The 27,896-nt window shown below is 36.7% G+C and overlaps 1 protein-coding gene across 1 annotated transcript; it reads right to left on the minus strand.

The window, feature by feature from the left end:
- Nucleotides 1-7,690: 7,690 nt before the first annotated feature.
- CISD2 (CDGSH iron sulfur domain 2) lies at nt 7,691-25,516 on the minus strand. Its single transcript, XM_045792732.2, has 3 exons — nt 25,007-25,516; nt 13,327-13,541; nt 7,691-11,782 (listed from the first exon to the last, which is right to left on the minus strand). Exons 1-3 carry the CDS (start codon nt 25,107-25,109, stop codon nt 11,693-11,695), a joined length of 408 nt encoding a protein of 135 aa, XP_045648688.1. The 5' UTR covers nt 25,110-25,516; the 3' UTR covers nt 7,691-11,692.
- Between the last annotated feature and the right edge of the window lie 2,380 nt (nt 25,517-27,896).

Below are 27,896 nucleotides of genomic sequence, written 5' to 3' on the forward strand. Positions count from 1 at the left end.
TTAACATAGTATTTATTAGTTTTAATTTATAAAATTCAAAAATTTCAAAATAGTAATACCAATATTATTACTTAAACAAGATTTATGTATGATTTTGGATATGTAAAACATTTATGTAGTTTCAAAGTCAAAACTATATGAAAAGGTATTTTTGGAAACTCTTGCTTCTTTTCCTGTCCCTTAACAATTCTAGCCCACTTTCCTTTTTTATTTAATTTCTGTTTTCTGCTCTTTTTTATATATTAGTAAATATAAGCAAATAGATATTTATCGGTGAAAATTATCTCCAATTGTACAAATGGAGCATATTATGTGCACTTTTCTGTCCCATGTCAGTATGTAGAAATTGTCCTGTTCCTGTTTTCTACTGAATAGTACTACATTCTGGCCATGTCCCATTACTTTGAGCAGACCTCTGCTGAGGAAAGTGCCTTCCAATCTTCTGATGCTATAAAGAATTCCACGATGAATGAACACGTGTTTATATTTCGTGTGTGTTTATTCGAGTGTGTGTGTGTGGCAGGTGTATGTGCTTGGGCAGAGTCTTTTCTAGGTCACACCAAAAGCATATATTTTCAAACTGTGGGGTTTTTCCAGTCTGATAAATGAGAGATAGTATTGCAGTGAAATTTTATATGTCTTTGACTTTGAGTGAGTGGGCATCTTTTTCATTGGTTTAAAAGTCATTTGCCTTTCTTCTTCTGTAAACTATCTGCTCATGTCCTTTGTCTGTGACTTTGATATTTCTCTTTTCTATTTTAAAAAGACTTTACATAGAAGAGAGTAGTCAATTGTGATATAAATTACAAATACTTTCTTCAGTTTGTCTTTTGTCTTTTAATTTTGCTAGTTGTGCTTCTTTTGTTAAGCAAAATATTTTTCTGTTTATACAGCTGAATATATGAATTTATATTTGTGAATATATGAACAGCATTGAGAGAGATAAGAAGCAAAAATTTCCCAAGTGAGTCACTGTGAATGATGGTAAATGTGCCACTCTTTCTTCTACCCTTGATCCTCTGTCTGCTGGAGACATGGGACCATATAATGGTCATCAATGTAGAGTGTATGCTGTGCCCCATCCTTGTGACTTCAAAGGGCTTCCAAAGGTTTTTCTATCACTCTATCAGTTTGGCACGTTCTGGTTGTAATGATTTTATGATTTTTGATGGATCACTGATTCACATTGTCATGAGTCCACTGTTGCAACTACTGTGCTATAAAGTGTCTTCCTTGGTCCAATGCACCGATGACCAGGATCCCATGTTTGTGGATCAAACATTCTGTTAGTCCTTGGATAGTGGTACTGTTTGAGGCCCTATGAGCGGGAAAGCAAGTCCATACTCAGAATAAGTCTCAGTTCCAGTCAAGATAATTTCTCTCTTCCCTAAATGGGAGGGATTCAATGTACTCAACTTGCCACTATGTGGCTATACGGTCTCCTTGATGGATGGTGCCATATTGAGGCCTCAGTGTTGTTCTCTGTAATGGGCAGGTGGGACATTCTGCAGCAGCAATAGCCACACCAGCCTTGGTCAGAAGGAACTTCTGCTGTTTGGGCTTCTTTATAGCTTTCCTCCCTGCCACTACATTTATGCACAATTGTGCCAGCACTTAGGTGGCCAATGAAAGAAGCTGGCTGACATCAATTGACTGAATCATTTTGTTGCCTTGGTTGTTGGCAGATACCCTCTGCAAGAGTTAATATACGATACAAAGATCTTCATATCTTGTCTATTTCCACAGTTTCATCCATATGCCTCTTTCCCAGATTTGTCTTCAATTTTCCAAACTTTCTCCTTCCAACCCCTGACCTATCAGCAAGCCATTTGACTAGGAATAGATGAGTACATTCTTACTTTGGGCCACCTCTCTATACATGCAAAATGAATGACAAGGTGAGGGAGAGAAGCTGGTGAAATGGTTTTTGATGACGTGGGAACCTGGGCCACCTGCTCACACTGTTTACTTGTGTGCCCTGTAGTAATTCTCATGCCTGATCCTTGACATGCTACTTCCATCTCATGATGGGTTACTATGGGGCCAAGTTATCCTTATGACTCAGTAGGTCTAACAAAACCAAGCTCATTATGAGAAGTTCTAGTCACATGGTCACTCGATACCCATTGCCAGTTGAATCCAGTATTATTAAGGTGTATGATTATACTATACAATATGATATATAATTACCAGCAGATAGCATGGCCTTGCTAGAGAACCCCATAGGACTATGTTGAAATTCCTTCCATTACAGTTTGCCCTACACTCTGCATAATGTCTTTCCCACTGCGTGTATCTTTAATGTCTGGATTGAGTCTGCTGGATTGTAAGGCCCAAGTGGTAGGGCTGATTGTACTGTGGCTTGGACCTACTGCAGAGCTCTTTCTTACTCTAAGCTCCTGTCAAAGCTGGCAGCTTTCTGTGTCCCTCAGCAAATGTGTCAGAGCAGTATTCCTGAGTTTGGACTATGCTACCGCCAGAACCCCAAGAGGCCTGTGAGACACTGTGCTTCCTTCTTCATGGTAGGAAGTAGGAATACAAGAAGCAATCATTTGTCCTTTGTTTTAAACCTACCGCAGACCACTGGACCCTTAAAATCTCTATTCATGTGGTAGGTCCCTTAATCTTCAGAGGGTTTTCTCTTACTCTCAGGGATGCGTGTGTCCCAGATGTCAAACATACTTGCCACTTCTTATTCACCCAGTCTGTTTTAACTGATCCATATAACGAACAAATGTGATATTGTACAGAATGTCCAGACAGTCCAGGTCCCTTTGGACTGTATTATGACAGCGGGTAGCAAAGCTAACATAGAATTTGGACAAGACTATAGTCTTGTTTCATAGGGTATGTTGTTGTTCTTCTCAGGAATGTGAATTGCTTCTAGTAAATTTTCCTTAAAGTATATTCAGGTATATTGCACACTTGTTGGTCTATAATCTTTTCATCTTCATCCAATTTTAAATATATAAATATGTTCTAATTTTAGTATAATTACTTCTTAGTTCCATAAATTATTTGGAATTGTGTAATTTCTAAAACTTATGTATCTCTTTTGGACTATCTATCTATCTATCTATCTATCTATCTATCTATCTATCTATCATCTATTTATCTATTTTTAAATTTATGAGAGACAGAGAGAAGGGGCAGAGGGAGAGGGGGAAGCAGGCTCCCTGCTGACTGGGGAGCCCCAAGCAGGACTCCATCCCAGGACCCTGGGATCATGACCTGAGCCAAACGCTCACATTTAACTGATGGAGCCACCCAGGTACCCCTGGATAACCTTTTGTTATTGATTTCTAAAACTAGTGCTTTGTTGTCTATACATGAATTTTAAAATGTGATATCTTTAGGCCTAGTATCTAGTAAAGTTTTGTAAATATTTCAAGTTTACTTGAAAAGAATAGGGATTATTTAATTGTTGATTACAGCTCTAGGTCATCTATATAGCCTTATTAAGTTTAAGTCCATTTAGTCAATTACTAAAAATGATGCATTAAAATCTGCATATTTGTGAATTTATTAATTACTCTGTATAATTCTATTAATTTTGGCCTTATTTACTTTGAAGATATATTATTAGGTATCTACACTTTTAGAATTGGTATATCTTCTTTGTGAATTTTTACTTTTATTATTATCTAGTGAAAGGGGGGTGAGTTTGAGCATTTCAAGGCCGATCACAGAGGGAAAATATGGCCATGAGGTGGCAGCAGAACATACAAGCTTTATTTGGGTGATACTCTGAAGGTTGCTACTGGGGAAGGCCCCAACACCACCAGACCATCCAGAGGCTTAAGACAAGGAGGCCATCATTCAGAAGGGGAGGACGGCAAGGGAACTCCTGGGGGACAAAGGCATCAGAAAGAGGGCTTACGTGTCTAGCACTTGGCCGGGAGTCTCTGGGTCAGAGAATTCTAAAGAGCAGCAGCAGGTTAGGGACTTTATAACCCAAGACTTATTTTATCCGTGGCAAGCAGATTTTAGACATAGTTTCATAGGGTATGTAAAGCAGTAAAGCTCTAAATAGCTGAAACTCTGATTAAGCTATGTTTAAAACAAACGGACGTATAAAATTTTGATATGGTGCCAGTGGGCTTTTGAGCGAATAAACAACCCAGGGGCCAATTTGCCTCATTCATAGCCGTAACATGTGGTGACTCTCTTTATCACTTTTTTTTAAAAAGATTTTATTTATTTATTTGAGAGAGTATGAGAGAGAGAGCGAGAGAGCACGAGAGCGGGAGGGCCAGAGGGAGAAGCAGACCCCCCGCGGAGCAGACTCGATGGGGGACTCCAGGATCATGACCTGAGCTGAAAGAGGCGCTCAACCAACTGAGCCACCCAGGCGCCCTACTTTATCACTTTTCTTTACTCGTTTTTTGGGTTTATTTTTATTAGCATTATTTTGGTAAACAGTTTATTGTAGTGTCTTACCACTTATTAAAACTACTGTAATAGGAATTTTACTTCATTCTTTGTCCCACTTAACTAAAACTGCTCTGGGTAAGGTCATCAGTGACCTTCATGTTATCAGTACCAATTATTGGCTTACATTTTCTTACAGTGTATACACACGTTTAATATATGTAATTCAAAATGGGATATCATACATGGAATTTAGTACTTTTTTCTCTTTTTCCCAAATTCCCATCTTTAATTCACCAACCCTCTCCAGACAAATAATGTCATCCTCATTAGAAGATTTCATTCCCATTTTTCTCCACACTCATAAAATCATATGCAAATATGTATACATATACACACATGACCCAAACTGAGAGTGTATATATCCATACAAGTGTGTATGTATATACACAGAAATTTATTATCATATAAAGGGATTTGGGGATTAAACATGCCATACTTCATCTTGCTTTTTATCGCTACCACATAGAAATGCTGAATCAATTAATATACTTCTGATTTGTATTTTCCACAAAAATCAATGTTGCAATAAAAAACATACACACGTCTCCATACATACTGATTTTATTTTTGTAGGATTTCTGTGACATTTTTTCTCAAAAGTTAGCAAGTTATTTTCCAAAAAATCTGTAGCAATCCATATTTCTTATCAGCAATGTATAAGGGTACTTGCTCCTCTACTCCAAAATCCTCACCAACAGTGGATATTCTTCTTCTTGATATGTGGCCATCTAATGGGGTACAAAATGACAATCCTCTAATGCTTTATTTGCATTTCTTTGATCACTAGTGACCTTGAACATAATTTTATACATTTTGGTCATTTGGATTTACTTTTCTATGGTTATGTCTTTATATTATTTACCCATATTTTTGTGTTCAGTTTTCCTGTAAGTGCTCATGGTATATTACATATTATCACTATATATTATATAATACATGTTAGTATAGATGTTAACTCTTTGTAACCCACATTGCAATTTTCTCCATATTTATATTATTAATATTTGACTTTATCCCTTATCACAAAAAGTTAATTTTGCTACATAGGTTTTCCCTCTCATTAGTCTATTTTCTCTCCCTCTCCCCCAGGCTCCCACTCTCTACCTTTAAATGATTTTAAACATTTTATGTGTCACATCAAAACCTTTAGCATAAATTGGGAATCCAATTTTGTTTTCTTTGAATTGAAACACATTTGTCATATATTAAATGTTCATATATACCTGGAGTCTCAATTCTTTTCTATCAATCTTGTTTAATGCAATTGCTTTTCTTATATTAACTAACTTGATTCTGATGGGTCTATAGTATATGCTGGTAGTTGGTGAGCAAATTTCGTCTCAATAGTCTTTTTTTGGGTAGAATTTTCTGACTATTCTATATGAATGTTAAGATAATGCAATTTTTAAATACTCTTGGGATTCTAATGTTAATTTTATTAAATTTATGTATTATTTTATTTTTATTTTTTTAAGTAGGCTCCATGCATAGCGTGGAGCCCCACGTGGAACCTGAACTCACAACCCTGAGATCAAGACCCAAGCTGAGATCAAGAGTTGGACACTTAACTGACCCACCCAGGTGACCATATATATTAATTTTAAAAGATTTATATTTTTTACACTAGCAAGTTTTTTTTCATGTGTTTAAAATATCATTCAATTGCTTTTAGTAGCATATTCATAGGTTCCCCGCCCGCCCCTCCCCCCCCCGTGGTCTTTTACCTTTCTTGGTAAACTTATTTTATCTTTATTAATTTTTTTCACTATTGTGAATGAAATATTTTTCCCATTAGCATTTCAAGGTGCTTATTGCTATTAAATTCGGTAGATTCATCTTGTTTCCAAATATCTTACAAAATCTCTAATTCTGTTTTTCCTAATCTCTGTGGTTTCCTAGGTATATAATTACATCAACAGAGTTTTCTATTTTCCTATATTTGTACTGATTATTTCACTTTTTAATCTTGTCACATTCCCTGGATCCTCCAAGATAATTTTTAATATTATATAACGACAGTAGGCATTCATTCCTGCTAGCTCCTGATTTTAAATGAAAGAGTTTGATTTTAAATACTTGAAGGCTTTTCATAAATAACCTTCATTGTATTTAAATAGTTTCCTTCAATTTCTATTTTATTGAAGAATCTTGATTAGGTATGGGTATTGAATCTTAGCAATAGTTCTTTCAGGATCTATTGATATGATCATCTTTTATTTTTTAATTCACTTATGTACTTGATTGTTAGATTTACTCATCAAAATACTCTTTAATTCTTGGAATAAAATTCTCTTTGCCACAGTATATTAACTTTTTTTTTAACTGTGCTGCATTTTTTAGAATTTTCACTGATATGTATAAGTGAGATTGCTTTGAGTTTGTGTTTGTTTATCAGCTTTTCATAGTGTTCTATAACTATATGAAATGAGTTGGGAAGTTTTTCCTATTTAAAAAATTAGGGGTAATTTTTCTTGCAGTCTTAGTACTTTTTATTTTTTAAGATTTATTTGTTTTAGAGAGAGAAAGAATATGCAACGCATGGGGGGTAGGGACAGAGAATCACAAACAGACTCCACACCAAGCACAGAACCACACTCGGGGCTCGATCTCGTGGCTCTGAGCTCAGGACCTGAGCCAAAACCAAGAGTTGGACACTTAACAGACTGTGCCACTTAGGCGCCCCAAATACTTTTTAAATTATGGATTTAAAAACTTTTATGTTCTCATTTGATAATTAATCTACTAACATTTTAAATTTCATCTTGGGTCACTTCCAGTCATTTGTTTTTCTAGGAAATTATCCATTTCCTCTAGGTTTTCCAATGTGTTACATATACAGTTGTATGTAGCATTTTAAAATGAACATCATTCTATCGTCATCTTATTTCACTTCTTGGCATCATTCAACATAGCCGAAAACTGTACTTCTGAGTTTTGAGCTTATTAAATTTGTTGAATGGGTGTTATGGATTCCTATCTTCAGTGTGATAAGGCAGAGGAATGTATGACGGATACTAATGGAAAATTACAGGAAATTTGAAAATTTAGTGAATTATTTCTTGACATTTTTTATTGTCTCACTAGTACAGGGTTCACCTCTGTAATTACGCAATTTACTACCCTTTTCCCCTTTTTGGAAAATTTCAACCGTCTAAGAGAGATCAGGAATTTATTAACACCGTGGCTGATCTATTTGACAACCGTAAATATTGAACTTGACACCAGAGAATAGTCACAGATATACTCTCTTTATAAGCAAAGAATCAAATGTGTATTTATTTTTTAATTTTTTATTATGTTATGTTAGTCACCATACAGTACATCCCTAGTTTTTGATGTAAATTCCATGATTCATTGTTTGAGTACAACACCCAGTGCTCCATGTAATACGTACCCTCAACACCCATCACCAGTTTATCCCAGTCCCCCACCCCCCTCCCCTCTGAAGCCCTCTGTTTGTTTCCCAGAGTCCAGTCTCTCGTGGTTCATTCCCCCTTCTGTTTACTCCCCCTTCATTCTTCCCTTCCTTCTCCTACAGATCTCCCTGCTATTTCTTATGTTCCATAAATGAGTGAAACCATATGATAATTGTCTTTCTCTGCTTGACTTATTTCACTTAGCATGATCTCCTCCAGTCCCGTCCATGTGGCTGCAAATGTTGGGTAATCGTTCTTTCTGATGGCTGAGTAATAAAGAATCAAATATTTAAACCAAAGGACAATTAGAGGGTGATGTCATCTCTGAGTAACAACATAAATATGCTTCCCTGAACAGATTTTCAATGTCCTTCAAGACCGTAACTAATATGACATAATACAATCGCTAATAATTAATATGGACTGTGTACTTCTTATATTAAAATAATGCTTGCTATAACATGACTCCACTAAACTGGATTTCTGCAGAACATAAAAGTATTCACTATCCGAACATGATAAAATAAAGCGAGCTTCCAGGAAAAGACGACCGTGACGAACTAAAACACAACTTCAGATGATGTGGCATAGCTAAAACAGAACAAAACAGAACAGTTATGGGAGCCCTCTGCCGTCCAGCCTCTGCTGCAAAGGGACGCCATGGCCAGCAATCCAGGCAGTCACGCAACTGCCGCTGAGTGGTTTTCAAACAAGCATATTTTATCCTCCCAAAGGTGGAGGTCCTCTAACATGATTTGTGTGGCTTACATCACTGTTCCTTTAGTTTTCCTCATACTTTAAAAAATTAAATTATGTATGAATTACTGTCATTAAACTTGAAAAATGTTTCAATTAAATAGAAGAACTTCTTATAACCCTCCAAATATTTAAGAATGAGTCAAGATATTTTCTGCGTAAATTTCCCACCTGGATATACCACTTTAAGTGCTAAACTTATCACTATTTGCAGTGGAAACTGGTATCACCAAACACAACACATAGCCTACCTTCTTAAATACTGTATACTACCTAATGAAACATCACTTGGGTAATCTCATCACAGAGATGCTCAGGGACTGTGGTGTGCAGGCTCCTACGTTAAATTCTCAAGCTGTGACACTTTTAATGTTCAATTAAATTTATTGTTTGGTTCCCTCCCCTGCTATCAGCTGTTACATTTTATTGCTTACCTGCCACTGGCAAGACCCTGTCCATTCTTTTGACTTTTCTTTTTTTCTTTTCTTTCTTTTTTTTTTTTTAGGAGCAGAAACCAGATAACCAAATTTATCAGAATTAGTTGTGAAGTAAAAATAAGAAGACTCTGAAGATGGGGACCTGAGGCACTCAATTCTTAGATGTTTCTGGTACTTAGTTAATAAAACATCCACCATAATTTAAGAACCCTATTGAACAGCAGAGTTTTAAAACACTCTTTGCAGGAGGGTCTGACAGCATGTTTCCATTGGAAAACTATAGGAATCACAATAAGGAAGGTAGAACTCTATGATCAGCAACTGGCTTAAGTAGCTTCCCATAAACTTATTAACAAATTAGGTTACAAAATACAAAAGCAATTCAATGAATCATCATATGAGGCATTGAACTCAAAGCTGAAATGTAAGGTGTTTTCATAATACAACTTGCTTAATTACCCATACGAATGAGTCATTAATACCTCAAGCCTGCTCAACAGTTTTGGATAGCTGATATTTATGCAATGGTGGTGCTCATTTGCTGAGTAAGGCAAGGAGCACTTCCCTGGGTAAGGAGAAGCAGGCCTCAAAACAATCACATGACAGTGATAGAGTTGTTTCTTAAAGGTTCCAGAAACCCAAGATATGTATTTCAAGAGCTATTATCTTCTGTTGTAACAATTCAGAAGCAGTTATTAGATACCCATTTTTTAAAGCAGGCATGGTAGAATTCTGTCAATTTACAAGAGGAAGTGACAGCAACTGGTAATAATGCTTACGTAAAGGGAGTCATTAAAATAACAGCTTGCTACCAGCCCCAGGCTTCTGAAAAATCTGCACAGGTAGGAAAATATTTGGACACAGCTCTTTAACATATTTTAAAAATTGAAAATGTGGGGAACAAAAACTATTCTGAGAGTATAGCCCTTATACTTTTGGGGTATTGAAGTTATCTTTTATGAGATAATTAGTTTTCAATTCTTTATATGTTTAGTTGACAAAATTTAAAGTTGATAATTTCATTTTAGTCTCCATATTTTTAGGAAATTTTACCTTCTCTTGTGAAATTTAAATATGGGAACCACTAGAATATATATGTTGTTGTGCTGCAGTAAATAATTTTAAAGAAAAGCATTTCATGACCACAGACCATGGATATTCAAACTTTTGGTAAGGAAGATCTTCCCCAAAGTCTTGTGATCAACAATGGAAAAATAATTGCTTCATCCGACTGTGAAGCCTCTTAAGAGCATTGAAGAGAAGGTTGTAAGAAAGAACACCCAGAGCTTTAGTGACAGTGGTGGTAATATTTCTCCCTCTTCGCACGTGAGGAAAGATTAACTAGTTTGTACATACAACTTGTAAAACTTCTCAAAATCGCAACTACATTTCTAACTCTAACTTTAAAATTCCTGCTGTTGGTCACAAGAGTCAAGATCAAAGATCACATAATAGAACCTATTGACATTACATGTAATAAATTACAAATGTAGGTACTGGACTTAGTGCAGGGTCTCGTACGTACACTTGCTATTAGCTTCAATTATTATTGGGAGAATTAAATATGTCTGCCTCCCGTACCTTCTTTTCATATAAAAAAGACACAGTAAACTGACAGGATTGTACCTTTAACAGACAGACTTAAGGATAGCTATTAATATAAGAACAATAATATACAATAAAACTAAATAGACTAAGGCTAAAAATTTACAAAAGTTTTAAAGATTCTCCAGTAAGTTTATTTTGCAACATTTTTGTATTTTATGTTTTATTGGCTTACACTGTTATAAAGAGAAAAATGTATACAATTTTGAACACTGATTTATCATTTTAATATGAATTCAGATATATTTTATGTTTATTTCTAATTAGCCTTCAAATTGCAGCAGCTCTGGAGTTTAGTATAAGTACCCTTGCCACCCCATCCCACCCTGTCACTGAGTCACAGTTCAAAGATTCTTTTATAAAACACACACATAAACAAACACAAACAAGCCTTTTGTAAAGTAAATGAATTTTTTATAATGTAAATAACTGTTCCTTTTTGGAACTTTCTATATCCAGTTCATGTCTTTTCTGAAATTGGGACAGTCACACTTACTAGACACAGTCTTTATAAAGCAAAGCATTTATCTCTTTAAAAACTCCAGTAATTCTTGAGAGCAATATTTTTCTTACTGATCTGAAAAGAACGAAGTGCGGAAGGCCAAGAGGAAAAATCACTTCAAACGATCAAAACAGAAGGGGACTGAAAAAGAATATATTTAATATTGTATGCAGGGAAAAAACTTTAAGTGTAGATTCAATAGAAAATATTGATATTCAAAGGAAGAGCTTTGGACCCACTGCCAAAAACAGAATTTTATCAGTCAGTTAAAACCAAGAGTGTTGGTTTTACTTAGGAAGATACACTAAGTCTTTGAAGTAAGAAGGAAAGGGTTGTACAATTTAATTTCTATACAAATGATTGTTTGAATATCCAAAGTATCAAGTATAAACAGTAGTGTAGCAAGAAAATAAATTGGCAGAAATACTCAACCAGTAGCAATAATTAAGACCACCATAAAGATCTTCTATACACAAAGAATGAAAAAATATTGTTATAAGATTTTACAGCACACAACTAAATTCAATCCTAATTCATTACTATTATACTTCTTTCTTCTTCAGTATTAGTGGACCCACATTATCTCCTGTCAATTCATTGTGTTTATTATGTGAACCATCACAGGCAGGAAACTAGAAAGGAAAAAGAATTACAAATGTTACTTTAAAAATGATTTAATAAGTAGGAATATTTGTGAAATACTCTTATAAAGTATATAACTGTGAAAAAAAATCATCAGCTTTCCTGAGTAATGTGTATTCTACGTCTAACCAAACTACTTTCCACTATCACAGCAAATCTAACAATTTTAAATAATATTTTACTTGATATAGATTTTTAAATAAAAAGCTTTGAATTATTCCAAGAGTCAATCAAACACGTTTAAAGAGGGATCAGAATAAGCTCTTGTTCTCTGTGGAACTCCAAATTAGAGCTCACCTCTTCATTTATTTAAATTTGAAAAGAATGTACAGTTGACCCTTGAACAACACAGGTGTGAACTGTGTGGCTCCCCTTAACCATGGATTTTTTTTTCAATATACACAGTACAGTACTGTAAATGAATTTTTTCTTCCTTATGGTTTTCTAACATTTTTTCTCTAGCTTGCTTCATTGTAAGATTAAAGTACTAATACATCTAACATACAAAGTATGTGTTAACTGACTGTTTATGTCATCAGTAGGGTTTCTAGTCAACAGTAGGCTATTAAGTTTTGGGGGAGTCAAAAATTATACCCAGATTTGACTCTGCAGGGGGTGGTTGCCCCAACCTCCATGTTGTTCAAGGGTCAATTGCAATTTAAATTCAAAATACATTATTTCATGTTTTCTAATTATAAAACTCATACACACTATAAAATTTTTGAAAAAAATTTAAAAATGCATCTTAAAAAATTCACTAAGTTACAATACCAAGATTTTGATATACTTTTTCCTCTGCATTTACTACGTGTATTCCTTTTTTAGAAAACAAAACTGGGATCATACTGTACTATGCTTTTCCTATTAATTACATCACGCTCTCATGTCATTAAAATAGTCTTTAAAAACATGATTTGTAATAGCTTCCTAATATCCCATAATTTGTATTATACCATACTTTAATCATTCCCATTATCAGATACCTAGATTATTTCCAAAATGTTGCGATGAACACTACTGTACTTAAAACTTCAAATAACCTATGATTATAGACTAGAAGAAAACAAATCTCACCAGCTACTTATAATACTTATCACTCCATACTCATTATTTCCACATCAAAAGTCATCCTTAATTATAGGTGCCATTTATCAGCTCATCTCTATATAAGGTACTGTACATACAGCATCTCACTAAGTCCTAAAAAATGTCTATGATGTTGACATATTATCAGGAAAAAAAAATCCTGAACATCAGAGACTAAAGATTAAGTAACCTGCCCAACCAAAGTCAAACTATCAGTGGCAGACATCAGCTTTGAAGCATCAGATTTCTATCCTTCCTTGAGGCCATCACTTTTCTAATGTAAGGCAATATCCATCATAAAACGCAAACTTTAATTTAGGAATATAGATGCTCAGTACTGAACCCTGTGGAAAAATCGTTCATCTCCCAGAACCTCGAAACTGATGATTTCAGAAGCAGAGCAACTTGAACTGCACGGTTTTGGAGTATGTGTGAGCGCACGTCTTACCGTCTTAGAACGCCAACACCTACAGTAAGCTGCTTTAGTGAGACACAGATCTTCAATGTTTATTTCATTCACCACTTTGGGATTCTCCTTTTGTATTTTAAGATTAATCAAGCTATCCTTCTGTTGTTTTTTCTTCGGGAGGAATGGACGAATTGCAAGGTAGCCAAGGAGAGCAAGTACACCGAGGAAAGGCAGTAACCGAAGCCATTCTGAAACTGAACATGCACAGATTTAACAGCGTGCGGCCCTCTCGTTAACAGAGCTCCAACAGCGCGGGCGTCCGTGAGCTTACCCTTTACCTGTCCTTTACTTCTCATGTGCATCTCCAAACGAACTTATCTCTAACACTACATATAAATAGCAGAATCAAGCCACCTCTACCTGAGACCACCTTGTTTTATCTGTAAAAGTGGAACACAAAACTTTGAAAAATAGATCCTGTGTCAAATATCCTATTTCATTATCCTCACACTAAGTATATTTGCGTTTATCTTTGGTTGTTTTTCAGGAGTAATGATCACCATAATTACAAACAAAAGTGATATATTTTATAGGTTTAGAAAACATTTCCTCCATGTCTAAAATCATACAACAGAATACCCAAAAATGAATATTTTACTCTTGATTTAGGATTTCAGACAGAACATGTCTTCAATGCTTACATTTTTGGGAAGACATAGTGATTACTTAAGAAATGTTGTCTAAAAACTACTATTTTAAAGAACTAAAATTATCATACACTGAATGTTCTCATTATTAGATACATCTTATTCCCTAAGTGTTCATTAAATGCCTTCGGGACTACAAAGTACTGTCTTGGGGGGTTTAGGGAATATAAGTGAATAAATAAAATGGTCACTATGTCTATGAAGACAAACACATAAGGAAACCAAGATAAACATTTCAGCATGCGTTCATCAAATGTTGCTTAGTGCCAAGCCTCTGCAGAGAATCCTTTCTGTTCTTAAAATGTTATCCTTTGACAATCTTCACTGAGTGCTTACCTGGTATCTTGTTAAGCACTATGTAGAAATAACTTAGTCAAGAAAAAGAGAAAAACTAAAGATTATGTGCCAAGGCATGCTAATGAATGTTAACAGACTATTCTAAGAGTACAAATATATTATCTTATTTAGCTCTGTTAAGCTGTGTTAAACAGCTGTATTTGGTAGGTATCATTATTATTCCCATTTTTCAGGTGGGTAAACTACAGCTTAATAAGGTTTAGCACGGGACAATAAATCCAAAACCTGGTGTCAGTCACCATGAATCAAATCCAATACATTTAAATTTTATCTGTTCTTCTTTTGGTAAAACTACTCCCAGACATAATTGTTCTTACTATTCAAGTATTAAAAGAAAAGACTGGCTTAATACAAATTCTTCCAAAATGAAACTACTTTTGATACAACACCATGCCAAAGGTTTGTTATGAGCTCTAAGTGAGACGACCTATTTATACATTTTATGTATAGAAGCTGTAACAGTGCCTAGCACAGGGAAGATATGTAATAAAATAACTTTTATTAATAGATTATGGAGACTGGTAGCAACTCCTTTGAAAAAATATTGCGAACTCAACTTGCTGAAGTAACATTTCTATAGCTAACAGTATATAGGTGAAATCTTCGGGGATATAATCTTTTAGTCGCCAGAATGAAGCTCTGTAAGGAAAAGAACCTTGCTTGTTATGTTGGCTGTTCTACTCTCATAACCAAAGTGGAGACACCCCATATAGATTCTCTGAATGAATTAAAGTTCTGGAAATGAAAAGAACTGTTTCTGGGGAGAAGGGGTCCATCTATAGATCAGTTGTTGTTGAAGAGGGTAGCCACTAGCCACACTGCTTTGATTTGTACCTGGGATTTTATTTTAACCAGGTATGGTAAGATGACAGACAAGGAGACAATTGCCTTGAAAGAAAAGTTTATTGTTTGTAATTCCCAAGAGGGGGTACGCCGCGCCACACAGGGCCACATATGGAAGTACCAGGTTTGGTCAGGAGGAAGCCAAAAGGAAAGCACCGGCACAAATCTTTACTGTGGTTTCCTGGAAAAGGTGGAGGAATAATTTCTGTGGGCTCTGGGCTACTGGGGTAGTCAGTCCCTAGTTGTCTAGTACTTAGCCCTGGGTGATTAGCGCAGGACAAATACTGGCGTTGTCTGTGAGAGTGAGATAAAGGAGATAAAGGTGGTTTGCATATGAAAAGTGTGGTCACAGGCAGGTGGTTACTCTCTAGGAATTAGCTACTCCTGGGAAGGTGTAGGTTCTTCTTGGCCCCCAAGATGTCAAAGCGTCATAAATATAGAAAATAAAAAACATGATTAATACACACATACAGCTATTAACTTTAAATTTAAATTAAGTAAAATTCAAAATTCAGTTTCTAAGACAAACTAGTTCCGTATCACCAGATCAACCATGACATGGTACTAGCGGCTACTATAGCTGACAGCCCAGAGAACATTTCCATCATGTTTTTCGGATGGCACTGCTAGAGATCATTGATTTAATAAAGTAAAAGCTCTACAGCTTGGCATGGCTGCTTTGACAGCTTCAGCTCCCATCTCTCACATACTTGAAGCCACCCAAACCTATTACCTAGTAGCTGCCCTCCTGTGTTCTTTGCATAAGGAACTCCTTCTGTCTTTCTACTTCTAGTCTACTGGACAAATTTGTGTAGACCCCTTAAGATTAGGGTCAAATACCACCTTCTCCAAAAGTCTTCCTTGATTTCACAAAGCAAAATCAATCACTTCCTCCTGTACTTCCAAGCCCTTTTTCTTCATGTTTCTTTTATCACACCACTGTCATCTGCTTATAAAGCTGACTCATATGTCCCTACCACTCTCCCTGGCACAAAGTAGATACCTCACAGGTGTCTTATGAATGACTTAAATGATTGAATGCAGAGCATAAATGTCAGTCCCCTTCTCACTCACCACATAGTACTGTAATTATTTATTTACACTTATCTTCTAGGTCTTGAAAATGAATGTCTGACATTACTATCGACCCCAACACCCAGGAAAATATTCTGAAGTAGTAGCTATTCAGTAAATGTCTATTAAATGTAGAGTAACTTTAGGTATTATTCTGTATATTGCAAAATTAAAAAGTCATGCGAGGTTAAATCAAAGTCAAAAAGTAAATAAATAGGAATTTAAAGATGAAAACCTTGACTTAGATTCCTAAGTTTAGCATTTCCTGTCCTAGTCCACAAATGTCAGAGAATAGAAGGCATCAATACTTTTAAAAATCTACTTCAAAATATGTTGTTCTCTTAACTCCTCAGTAAAACATTACTCTGTGGTAATATGGTAATAAAAAGTACTATTATCTCCTACAACAAAGTAATAATTAATACAACAGTCTGAGTGCAATCTACTTTTTGAAGTAAGTTTTTGAAGTTTTGATAAACTTCAATTTAACTATAGAAAAGTTTTATAAAGAAAAATAATACAGCCTATGAAGCTTAATTAAATCAATTTAAATATATTTATTAAGGTTGATTTTTTAGCAAATATGAAATACAGAAAAATCAAACAAGAAATTAAAAAAAATTTAACAATAGCTATTTCCTATGAACCTGCTTGATATATGTTGAGCTACTGCAGATATTTTAGATATTCTGAGGGGAAAACTATTACCTCCTAATTGTTGAGTATGATGTATATTTTGTACATTTTATTTTTTATTTTTATTGTTCAGGATTATCAAAAAAAGGATTTATTTTACAAAATTTAGAAAAGTATAAAAAATAACTTTTAATCCTATTGGTCAAGAGTTGATAACATTTCACAATTTTTTTGCTCTGTAAATATATGTTTTAAATACTTAAAAACTAAAACTGAGACCATGTTGTATATACAGTCCATATTTACTTTTTTCACTTTATATCAGGAAAATTTCCCAATTTCTTAGCATCATTTGGAAACATGCATTTTAATGGCTACATCCATCATCGTCTCCCCCAATCAGAATGTAAGATCTACAAAAGCACACACCTTATTTGTCTAGGTCACCACTGTATCCTCAGTGCCTAAATAATGCTTGTTTCAATTTATTTGATTTTATATTGAGTCATAATTTATAGTGTAGCCTGTTGAGCTTTAAGTGTTAAATTTGATGGATTTTTACAACTATATAGACCTATAAACACCACCTAAAGCAAAATACAGGTTATTTCCATCACTTTAAAAAGTCTGCTCTTGTACAATCCTCTCTTTCTGAGTTCTCTCACCAATTTAAGTACTTACTAGATATTACTGGATTAAGAAATCTGATCTCTTTGCTATTCTTAAATAATTCCTTTTTAGTTTTTTACTATATAATAAAGTACCCATGACTTGGAGACAATGTGCTAATACAAGGGTAGCAGCTTTCTTATTTGTCTCTATGTATCCAGTGCTCAGTACGGTGCCTGGCACAAGAGCAGGATTTCAATACATAATGAATTCAGTTTATCTGTTGTATAAATCCAGATTTTCATATACTCAGAATCAGGTTTCTTTTGTCTATAAAACGGAACAACATCATTCATTCATTTGTTCAATAATGCAAGTACGCACCACATCCCAAATATTGCATTAGGTGCTGGGGATCCAGGCTGATGAAAAAGGTCCCTGCTCTCATAGGGTACACATTTTAGAGGGGGAGATAACCACAAACAAACAAATAAGTAAGCAAGACAATTTTAGACTATAATAAGAGCTATGAAGGAAACAAACAGGATGATATAAGAAAGAAAGAGACTATCCTACAGGCAAAGCAGTAGGCTGACTTCAACTTTAGGTAAGGGAGACAGGAAGGGAAAAAAGGTCTTCAAGCGAAGACCTAAAGGAAAAGCTGGGGGCTCAAAAACAAGTAAAAAACTTTCAAGGCACAAGGAAGAGTACATGTAAAGAAACTTCCAACTTCAAAGAACCGTTGGGAGGAATGAATGAATGAAGTTGGAAATCCCTCTGTAAAAACTACCAGGCACTATGCAAAAGAAAGCTACTAATGCACTCTGTCCTAAAACTACAGTTACGGAAATATCGGTCTCCTCACTCACTCCTACCCTCTAACATAAGCCAAGACTTCAATGACTTTTAACTGAATTGAGTCTGTACTCCATTAAACTGGTATTTAAGGTAACTCCCATTAGGTATGCACTTGTTTGCCTTTGTTCAAGGTTTATGAATAGTAACAGTTTAAGTTAAAAGACAAAATTCTATTTAAGATATTTAAGAAAAAAACATTAAGCACCCTCAAGAAATATAAAACCTCACAGACAGATTAAGTGATATGACAGGTGAAGATACAAAAATTACAAGACACAATCCCTACCCCAAAGAAGCTTTTCATCTAGTATGGGATACAGACCTACAAAAAGGATTACAGTGCTATATAGTATGTGCAATTATAAATAAGCAATACAGAAGACATGATTAACTCTGCAGGGATGAGCAGACTTTACAGAGAGGATCTGGCACCTAACCAGGTTTCTGAAAGATGAGTAAGAGTATAGGAGTCCACAGGCTTAGAGGAGGAGGGGCTACATTTCACACAGAAGAAAGAGCAGAGGCAAAGGCACAGAGATATGAGGTGCGTGAAAAGTAAGTGCCAAAATACTGCTGGAAGATGATGAAATAGGAGGGGGACTATACAGGTGATGAGGTGCCAGATCATAAAAATCAAAAGGAGGGGAGCGTGGGTGGCTCAGTCGGTTAAGCGTCTTCCTTCGGCTTAGGTCATGATCCCAGGTCCTGGGATCAAGCCTCATGTCAGGCTCCCTGCCCTACGGGGAGCCTGCTTCTCCCTTTCCATCTCCCTCTGACTGCACCTCCCCCTGCTTGTGCTTTCTCTCTCATTCTGTGTCAAATGAATAAATAAAATCTTAAAAAAAAAAAAAAATCAACAGGCAGGTAATAATCTACTCTGTACATAAAAGGGAACATTGATATATCTGAATATTAATGTAAATGGAAAGCTATTCATTTATGAAATCAGATGGAATTATGGTATCAGATGGTAAATGGACTGGTAGAGAGACAGAGTTAAGAGCAGAGAGGGCGGGTAGTGTGAGGACAAGACAATCTGTTAGAAATCTACTGAAATAATCCTGAAAAAAAATCATGCAAACTTAAATTAAGGCAGTGGCCATTAAAGTGGACAAATGGATCCCCTAAAACTGCCTGATCATTGTATGCGTGCACACATTTTTTGAGGAGATAGTCCAATGCTTTCATTGGGAACATAGAATATGTCTGTGATCAATCTTCACTTGCCTTGAAACTTAACAACCACTAACTCAGGAAGTAAAATCAGTAGGATCGGGTGAGTGATCAAATATGGAGGAAGAGAGGCTCCTTCATGATTCCCAGACTTCTGGTTTCACTACCTGGATGGATGGAGATACTAGTCTCTAATTTAAAAACAAAACAAAACAGAACAGAACATAAAAAGAGCAATTTTAAGCAGGAAAAGACCAGTGTAGCATCGCAAAAGAAAGGGGAAAACACGAGGTGTTAACAACCTTAAAGAATATAAGGGGGAGACTAAAGGTCAATAGTTAGCAGGAAAACATTAGGGATTTGGCAGTGAAACAGTCCAGTGTGGAAATTGCTCTGCAGAGCCTAAAAGATGCCAACTCTCTCCGTCCCCTCATCCCAGAAAGACAAGGAAAGATAAAGACAGCACTGAGAGAGCTACAGGCAGGGGAAGTGACCTCCTCGGGAGAGCTCTGTTTCATTTAGGGCAAGACCGTGCGTCTATGAAAAACAATGAAGTAGACAAGCCAGGAGTAGAAGATAACAGTGTGACAGATCAAGGGCTGGAGAGGGTGGGGTGTAGGTATTTTTGGCTGTAATTAAGTCAAGTACATGGAACTGGCTGACCTCAACATTCAATCCACTAAAAAGGTCCTCAGGCAACATTTTGCTTACTCATTTGAATGTAAAAGGCTTAAACTTCCTTAAATTTTTCCCTTTATTTCAAATTTTTCACTTCAGGAAGACCTTCTTCCTCCACCAGTGAAGTTTTCCTGTTTCCAGTTTTTTTTAAACACCTGTTCCTAAGTTAAAAAAAAAAAAAAATCGGATCACACTAGTACTAAAATACCAAGCAGGGCTCTAAATGCGTTTTGTAATATTCTACTTCCCACTACTAAGATAAACAACAGACTAAGAAGGTAGAGTGAAAGAACCAGTACCATTAGAGAAACAAAATCTACACAGAAAAGAACATTTCAAAGCAACCTGAGTAACAAGCAATTTTAACAAATTTTTTTGAAAGTTTAGACACTGTTAAAAGAAAGTATCTCCTCAGAGAAACAGAATTCGGTTTAAGACAGGGCAGATTCAAACTTTTATAAAGACAGGCTACCTATCACTCCTGATCAAAATATATAAGCCAATACTACAATAAAAGCATCTGTAAAAGCACACATAGACACATGGATTTCAATGAGGAATTACATTCTAAGAAATTAGGACAGACTTTTGCCTTCTCAAAAGGTGGCATTTACTGATACTATTAAAATAGTGTTTGGAACATGGTTGCTGATAATTTAATAACGTATTTTCTTGTCAGGTAAGACAAAGAAATGATTTCTATTTCTGAATTGTAAAAAGAGGAAAGTAAAATATTTTCAAGGGATAGTTTTACTATTACCACTTAAAATCTAATACAGACTGTTCAGGACCAAAGGCCAATAAAATGAAATTAATGATCACTTTGAAAACCTTTTTTCCATTCATTATTATGAATGGAACAGTGTTTTGGTGTCTAGAACATTTCCTGGATGAACTACTCAATAAATACCTGATGACTTGAGAAATTTTGTACTGCAAAGTAGTTAGATGGCAGAAAATGTTTTAATGAGACTGAAATTGTTCTCCACAAAGGCTAGTGTAATCTTTAATTCTTTAATTACACTGACTTAAATATAGTTGGTCTAACTAGGAGGAGGGAAAAAACTTTTATAACTTATAGGAACTATGTAACTATTTTCCCAAATTCTCAAAAACCGTCTAAGAGAAAATTCTTTGATCTTTCAGAAATTATCTCTATTATTTACATATCAATAAATGCAACTTTCTAGTTTGAACTTAGTAATTTCTTACATATTCCTACTGAGAAAACTCACCTTTAGTTCCATGTCCTTAAAAAAAAATTGTGGTACATTTTACACACAATAAAATAAACAGATCTTAAGTGTTTAGCTCTGAGCTGTGACAATTAAAAATACCCTGGTAGCCTCCACTGAAAATGTAAAAACATGCAAAATACCGCATCACCCAAGAAAGGATTGTCCTGTCCCTTTCTAGTCTATCCTCGCACCACTGATATCTACAACCAAAGCTCTTTCACTCAACATAAACTTTTTGAGATCCATCCAGTGGATCAGTAATTCATTCCCTTTTATTGCTAACCAATATTTCACTCTGAATATACTATAATTTGTTTATCCCCTCTCGTGTTGGTAGATATTTTGGTTGCTTCCAGTTTGGGGCTATTATAAATAAGGCTGCTATAAACATGCCTGTAGAAGTCTTCTTATGGATATAGGTTTTCAACACTTTTCCACTTCTAAATTAATTCTTCATTCAAAATTGGCCCTTTCTGGATACACAGAGCTAATGCCTTTAAAGCTGTGAGCTCTGACATGTTTGTGTTACTCCGAAAAAAATACCGACTTTCTTGGGATTCACTGCTTTATCTTTAGGAACAAAACCGTTATGTTTCAAAGAAGCAAAAAGGGTCGAGGAGGGAAGAGCTACTATATTCAAAGTTTCACAGCAAGCTTTTAAATTGAGAAGTAAACTGTTTCTGACTTTTGAATTGGAAGATTTTGTTGTTCTATTTTAAAAGTTTATATAACAGGGAAAGCTTTTTTTAAAGGTCAGAGTATCAGAATAGACTATACTTCCAAAAGGCAGAATCATACAAATTTATCTTAAAAGACTCACTGTTACACATGTGACCTAAACAAAAACAGATATGTTGTTTCTGATAGATAAGGGCTGTCTGTAAATACTGTATGGTGATTAAGGATCTCCAAGTGTTCACTAAGAATGCAGAGTCATCATGAGAGAGCCAACTGCTTCAAAAAAACCCGCTAGACATAAACAGGGAAGAAAAAACAGGCAATAATAATGTAAGCTGTAACTCTGTTCTAATTTTCACAGATAGAAAATGAAAACACTTTTGGTCTCCTAGACATTTTAAACATTTGCTGAAAAGTGATCTTCCAGGTTGTTTCAACAAAAGCCTAAGTATAGATTCTAAAAATAGCTCAGTCAAGACAGATGAATGTAATTGGCTATTACAGTGTACTCTGGAGACTGGTCAGCGGGAGCTCTCTTCCAAAGTACTCCAGAACAAATTCTTCAACTGCTAAGTTGTCATTGTCCAGTATGAAAGAGATCTCAGTTTTTTCATAAAGCAGTTATTACAAACATGTTTCCTAACAAATAAGCAACACAATGAGAACTATAGATACATTGTAATGGAACTTAAATACATGTTTTAAAAATATTTATCAGAGTTGTCACTATTTCTGAGAATCAGTCCTCACTTTAAATATTTAGCAGCTCTGAAGAGGAAGTTACTATATATTATTGATTTAAGGGAGAAAAGGTTTAAGCTGAGTTTCCTTAATGCCTTTAATAGGAATTAAATATTTGTTGACAGTGGAGATCTTTAAGAAAAGAAAAAAACATGCTTCTAAAATGTAGCTACTCAATCAAATTACATACTTTCTATCCATTCCAACTACACTCTATTTACAGAAAATTGAAACTAATATAAAACCACACACCACTGGAATGAACACACATAATTCATTTACACGAACTGGGGTGGGAGTAAGGGGCTTCTTTCTTTCCTGTTAAAAACTTGGCAGTTAATTTGGGCAAATTATTAATAAAAGTTGGCAACTGGGAAATAATGTCACAAAACAATCATATTCTTCTGACCTGGTATTGCCATTCTGGTGAATACATTTAAGGGTATAATTCAAAGGAGAAAAAAAAAACCCTAATAATTGGTCTAGGGCTACTTACCAGAACATTATGAATAAAATATATATACGCACAAACATTCCAAATTTCCAACTGCAGGGGAATGGTTAGGCCTACTGTGATGTTAATCTAAAATAGGATTATACAGTTGTTAGAAAAAGATGAGGAATATATTAAAATATGTAAAGTACTAAAGTAAAAGCAATGATAAAGGGGAAAAAAAGTCAAAATTTTATATAACTGCAGAAAATCTATCAGAATAATAGGATCAAAAGACTTTGGTGTTTATAAATACATGACTTGAAACATTTTTTCATTTTGTTACTTTTACGCTGTTTAGATGTTTCTTTTAATGTTATTCAGTTACCATGCTTTCTATTCAATTACATGCCTCCTACCAAGCCATAATTCAAAGAATCTCTAGATTTGGAATGTCATCTAGTTAATCTGCCTACTACCTAACTCTGCCTTTTTTTTTTTTAATACTATCCCTTTTCTAGGGATAGTAGTCTCTTAAAAAAACAAAAAGCAACCAAACAGAAGCCTTCTATGTGTTGGGGCTGAAACCCATCTACAAATAATGTTCACTAATTTGGTCCTAGTTCTATCTTTTCGTCTATACAGAATAAATCTCATTCTTCTTCCACCAGTAAGCCTTCCAAATGCTATGTTTCATGTCAGCTACCATAGAACTCCAGACTGCTCCAGGCTAAACAGCACTATTTATCTCAAAATTATCTTAATTCATGTTTCATTACCTGACATTCAGAATCTGAGTTCAAAGTTTGCCGAATCAATATGGTTCCCCCCCCCCCCACCATCCTAATCAGTCTCAGTCTGGTTTACAAATACCCCACTTACACTCTTACACCCAAAACTCAACAAAATCTTCCAAGTGTCGACTGCATTATGGAAATTTTCGCCCTTTAGCTGTGAAATCCTGAATTGTGGGTTTTTGTTTTTTCGGTAAAGAAACGATCTTAAAAACAATGTTACATATATTCATTAAATTTCATTATGTAACATTTGGTCCATCTCACAAGCTTTTGAATACCTTCTGGCTAACTTACTTTCCTCAAGTTACCTTTACAACCTCCAGGCCCTTAGTAACGGAGTTGACCTCAAATACCCCCGGGGGAGTTCAAGTCTTCCCTATGGGAGTGAGGTTATTCTCCAATGTTGTTACCGAGTAAACTGCCGTATACGTATTGCGTGTACAGCTGTGTTTCTCCCCGCCCCCCCCTCCCCGCGCCACACACTCACACGCGGTGGTTAAGCCCCGCTGAGTGCTGGGAAAGCCTGATTCACGGCGCCCTAGATAACGATGACTGATCTTACTTTAACATAAACAAGCACACTGCAGTGAGCAATGAGAGATGGAAGATACGGGCCCGCTACCCAATTTGCACTTTCTCTGCAAAAACCTGGTCTCCTATCACGAAAGGACGCAGAAGAGCCACGAGGACAAGGACGAGCGCCGGCATCACTCGCGCTCCAGAGCGGCTGCGCCGGTCCGCGCCCCCGCCCTCTGCGCACACGGTCACGGGGTAAGGCGCCACTCGCCAAGCCCCGCCCCGCTCCGCCCCTTGGCCCCGGGAGGTTTCGACCACCCCCCCCCCACTCCCACCTGGGGAAACTTGCAAAGACGGGGACTGGCTGAAGGCGGGGATTACCTGTGAGCCGGGCGAACCCGGCGATGCTCTCGGGGACTGGGAGCCGCTTCAGATACGCCGGGAGCTGCACCTTCACGATGCGGGCCACGCTCTCCAGCACCATCCTCACCGGCAGCGTCCGCTCCCTCCAGTCCGCGCCGCCCTCCGGCCGAGCTGTCGCGCCTACGCCGAGAGCGGAAGCGGCCCGCGGGCGTCGCGGCCTGGGTCTCGCGGCGGGCAGCAGAGGGCGGTGCCGGGGGCCCTCGGCGGAGAGGTTGACCCGCTGGGCGCCGATTGGCAGCGGGCGAGTGACGTGCGCGCCCCGCGGACGCCGAGGGGATGCGCGCGGCCGCGAGGTGCGGAGCGGCGGGAGTGCGGGAGTGAGCGAGGGCCTCGGCGGGGTCTCGGTGCCGAAGGGGGCTGCTGTCCCATTGGGCCGTTTGCGTCTGTAGACGCCGGAGACCACGAGACGGGGTGCTGCGCCTGATGAGATAAAGCACGCGAGAGTGCTCTGTAACCGGAGCGCGCCTTTCCAAGTGAGTCTCTCCGGGCGTCGCCGTTTCCTTCGGCCTCTCGTCCCGGCCCTTCTGCGCGGAATCGCCGGGTGCCCTGGCCCTAGGACCGCATACTCCCCGAGAGCACCCTCCTTGGCTGCCCCGCGGCGCCTGACTCCGTTCCCTCACCCCTACAAGCCAGGTGTTAAAACAGTTAAAATACCCGAACGACGAACTGCTGAAAGCTAGCAGTTCGGTGCAACCCCGTGGGGTTTTGCTCCTTAGACGGGACCCGTGGTAGTCCTTCTTTAGATACTTTCAGTTCTTTCTGCAGATCTTTTTTTTTTTCAGCTAACCAAAACTAGGAAAGTGGTAAAAGAATATAAACCTTTATGTTGCAGGATTTCTGCTACAAGCTAAAGTATCCGTGAATATCTTTAAATTTAATTATGTGTATTAGTATCTTTTTAAAAATTGAAGGAGGCAGCCTTACTTCCATACCGCGCTTTCCTTGACGTTTCCATGACTTTGCTTCCTATTTTTACTGAAGTGAAACATCCGAAGTAACGCACTTGCTGATTTCATGCTGTGTATGTGGTGTGCTGTCTCAGTACGGGCGCCTCCTTACCGTTCTGAGATCCACCTGACCAGTAATACACAATACCAACGAGCTGCTCATGGTGCAATCTTTCATTTTGTGTGACTTGATATAACTGCCAGTTGTAATAAATACGTTTTCCTCCTTATTTTTCCCCTGGTATTTTCATTTTAAAGTCAGAAAGGGAAAACATTTTTTTTAAAGTAACTTTTTGTTCCCTGGACTCTATATGTGATGGGTTTTCACTAAAAAAAAATAGTAATAACCGTCAGTAAGAGTTAGTTGAAGTCTAGATAAACCCATTTTTTTAAAATCATTTTACCCTGTTCAAAATAAAATTACAATGGGAATTCGAAGAAAATGTTTAGATACAGGTTCATGGACCAGAGCAATGTAGAAGGTTATATACAAAGTGATGATCAAAAGGTTGTTTACATTAGGATTTCTTTTCAGTTTCCTTTTGGGAGCTTACTTTTGGTTTGGTGAAAATAGGACCCTGAAGCTTGTTTATTATGAATATGATATTCTAAGATATCCTTGTCCTCTGGATTGTTCTTTTAGGGGTTATCTTTAATCTCTGTTGATCAGACGCGGAAGTACCCTTGGGGAGATGATTGACCTAGGGGTGGGTTGGGAGTGAAGCAAATCAGGGGAAGAAAGGCTTGGAGATAGTCCCTAAATACTTGTTTCTTAGTTAGAAAGGCTTTGTAGTCTTGACAAGGGCAAAATAAGCTGTGTTGAGTGGGATTCTTCAGGCTTCTAAGGTTTCTCTGTAAAGGAATTAAAAAATAAATACTTCAGTTAAGAGATACATCATAATAAAATGTTCAAGTGCCAGAGGTACAATTTGATGTGACCACTGCACAGGTAAATATAGATATATAGATATAGATATATAGATATATATAGATATATATATATCCAACACCCGGAGAGCTTCTTTGTGCCCTTTCCAGCCATGTCCCCCTGCCACCAACACCACCACTACTATTCGGTCTTGCTTTGCATGTTCTTGGACTTCATATAAAAGGAATTATACAGTATGTAGTTCTTTTTTTTTTTTTTTTAAGATTTTATTTATTTATTTGACAGAGACAGCAAGAAAGGGACCACAAGCAGGGGGAGTGGGAGAGGGAGACACAGGCTTCATGCTGAGCAGGGAGCCCGATGTGCAGCTCCATCCCAGGACCCCGGGATCATGACCCCCAAGATCATGATCTGAGCGGAAGGCAGACTCTTAACGACTGAGCCACCCAGGCGTCCCAGTATGTAGTTCTTTTGTGAATGGCTTTCCTGAGCAGTTTATGTGGATAGCTGGTTTGCTATTTCCAAGTAGAAGAAATGTAGTGAGTGGAAGTCTTATCCACATATCTTTTCTTTTCTTTCTTAAAATTTAGAGAAGTTGCATTACACGAACTACATTAATGTATAAAATTTGTTAGTTCCTAACCCCATCAATAAAATCCTTACTGTGTATTATAGGGAATATTTTCTTAGATTTCTTTTACTTTAAAATTTAAATGTTTCATTCATATTTTTAAATTTGCATTTCATTTCCACAACCCTGCCTTCTTGGCAGTACATGAAACAGAGGGGCTGAAAATAATATTCTACACAGAAGTGATAGGCTTATCTAACCACTTTCTGTTGTGGTATCCAACAAAACATGGTTTTATTAGTGTTTATTTCTTATATTTAGACACCATCTTTAAAAGACATAAAGATATTTTATGGTTAGAAAAGGCCAAGGTGTGTGAATAAAGCTAAGGAATCATTATTTGGTGTTAAGAATTTGAATGAGGATCAGTAATCCTCTGCC

The sequence above is a fragment of the Ursus americanus genome, chromosome 8 (genome assembly GCF_024610735.1).
Source record: "Ursus americanus isolate L20-20 chromosome 8, mUrsAme1.1.p, whole genome shotgun sequence".
Taxonomy (NCBI): domain Eukaryota; kingdom Metazoa; phylum Chordata; class Mammalia; order Carnivora; family Ursidae; genus Ursus; species Ursus americanus.

Excerpts from the sequence above, each read along its gene's own strand:
- CISD2 (XM_045792732.2), bottom strand. The coding sequence starts at position 25,109 with ATGGTGCTGGAGAGCGTGGCCCGCATCGTGAAGGTGCAGCTCCCGGCG. Across the intron at positions 13,542-25,006 it reads CGGGTTCGCCCGGCTCACAG|TTTCAGAATGGCTTCGGTTA; the intron begins GTAATCCCCGCC and ends GTGCATGTTCAG. Across the intron at positions 11,783-13,326 it reads GGTGTTGGCGTTCTAAGACG|TTTCCTGCCTGTGATGGTTC; the intron begins GTAAGACGTGCG and ends TTTCCTTTCTAG.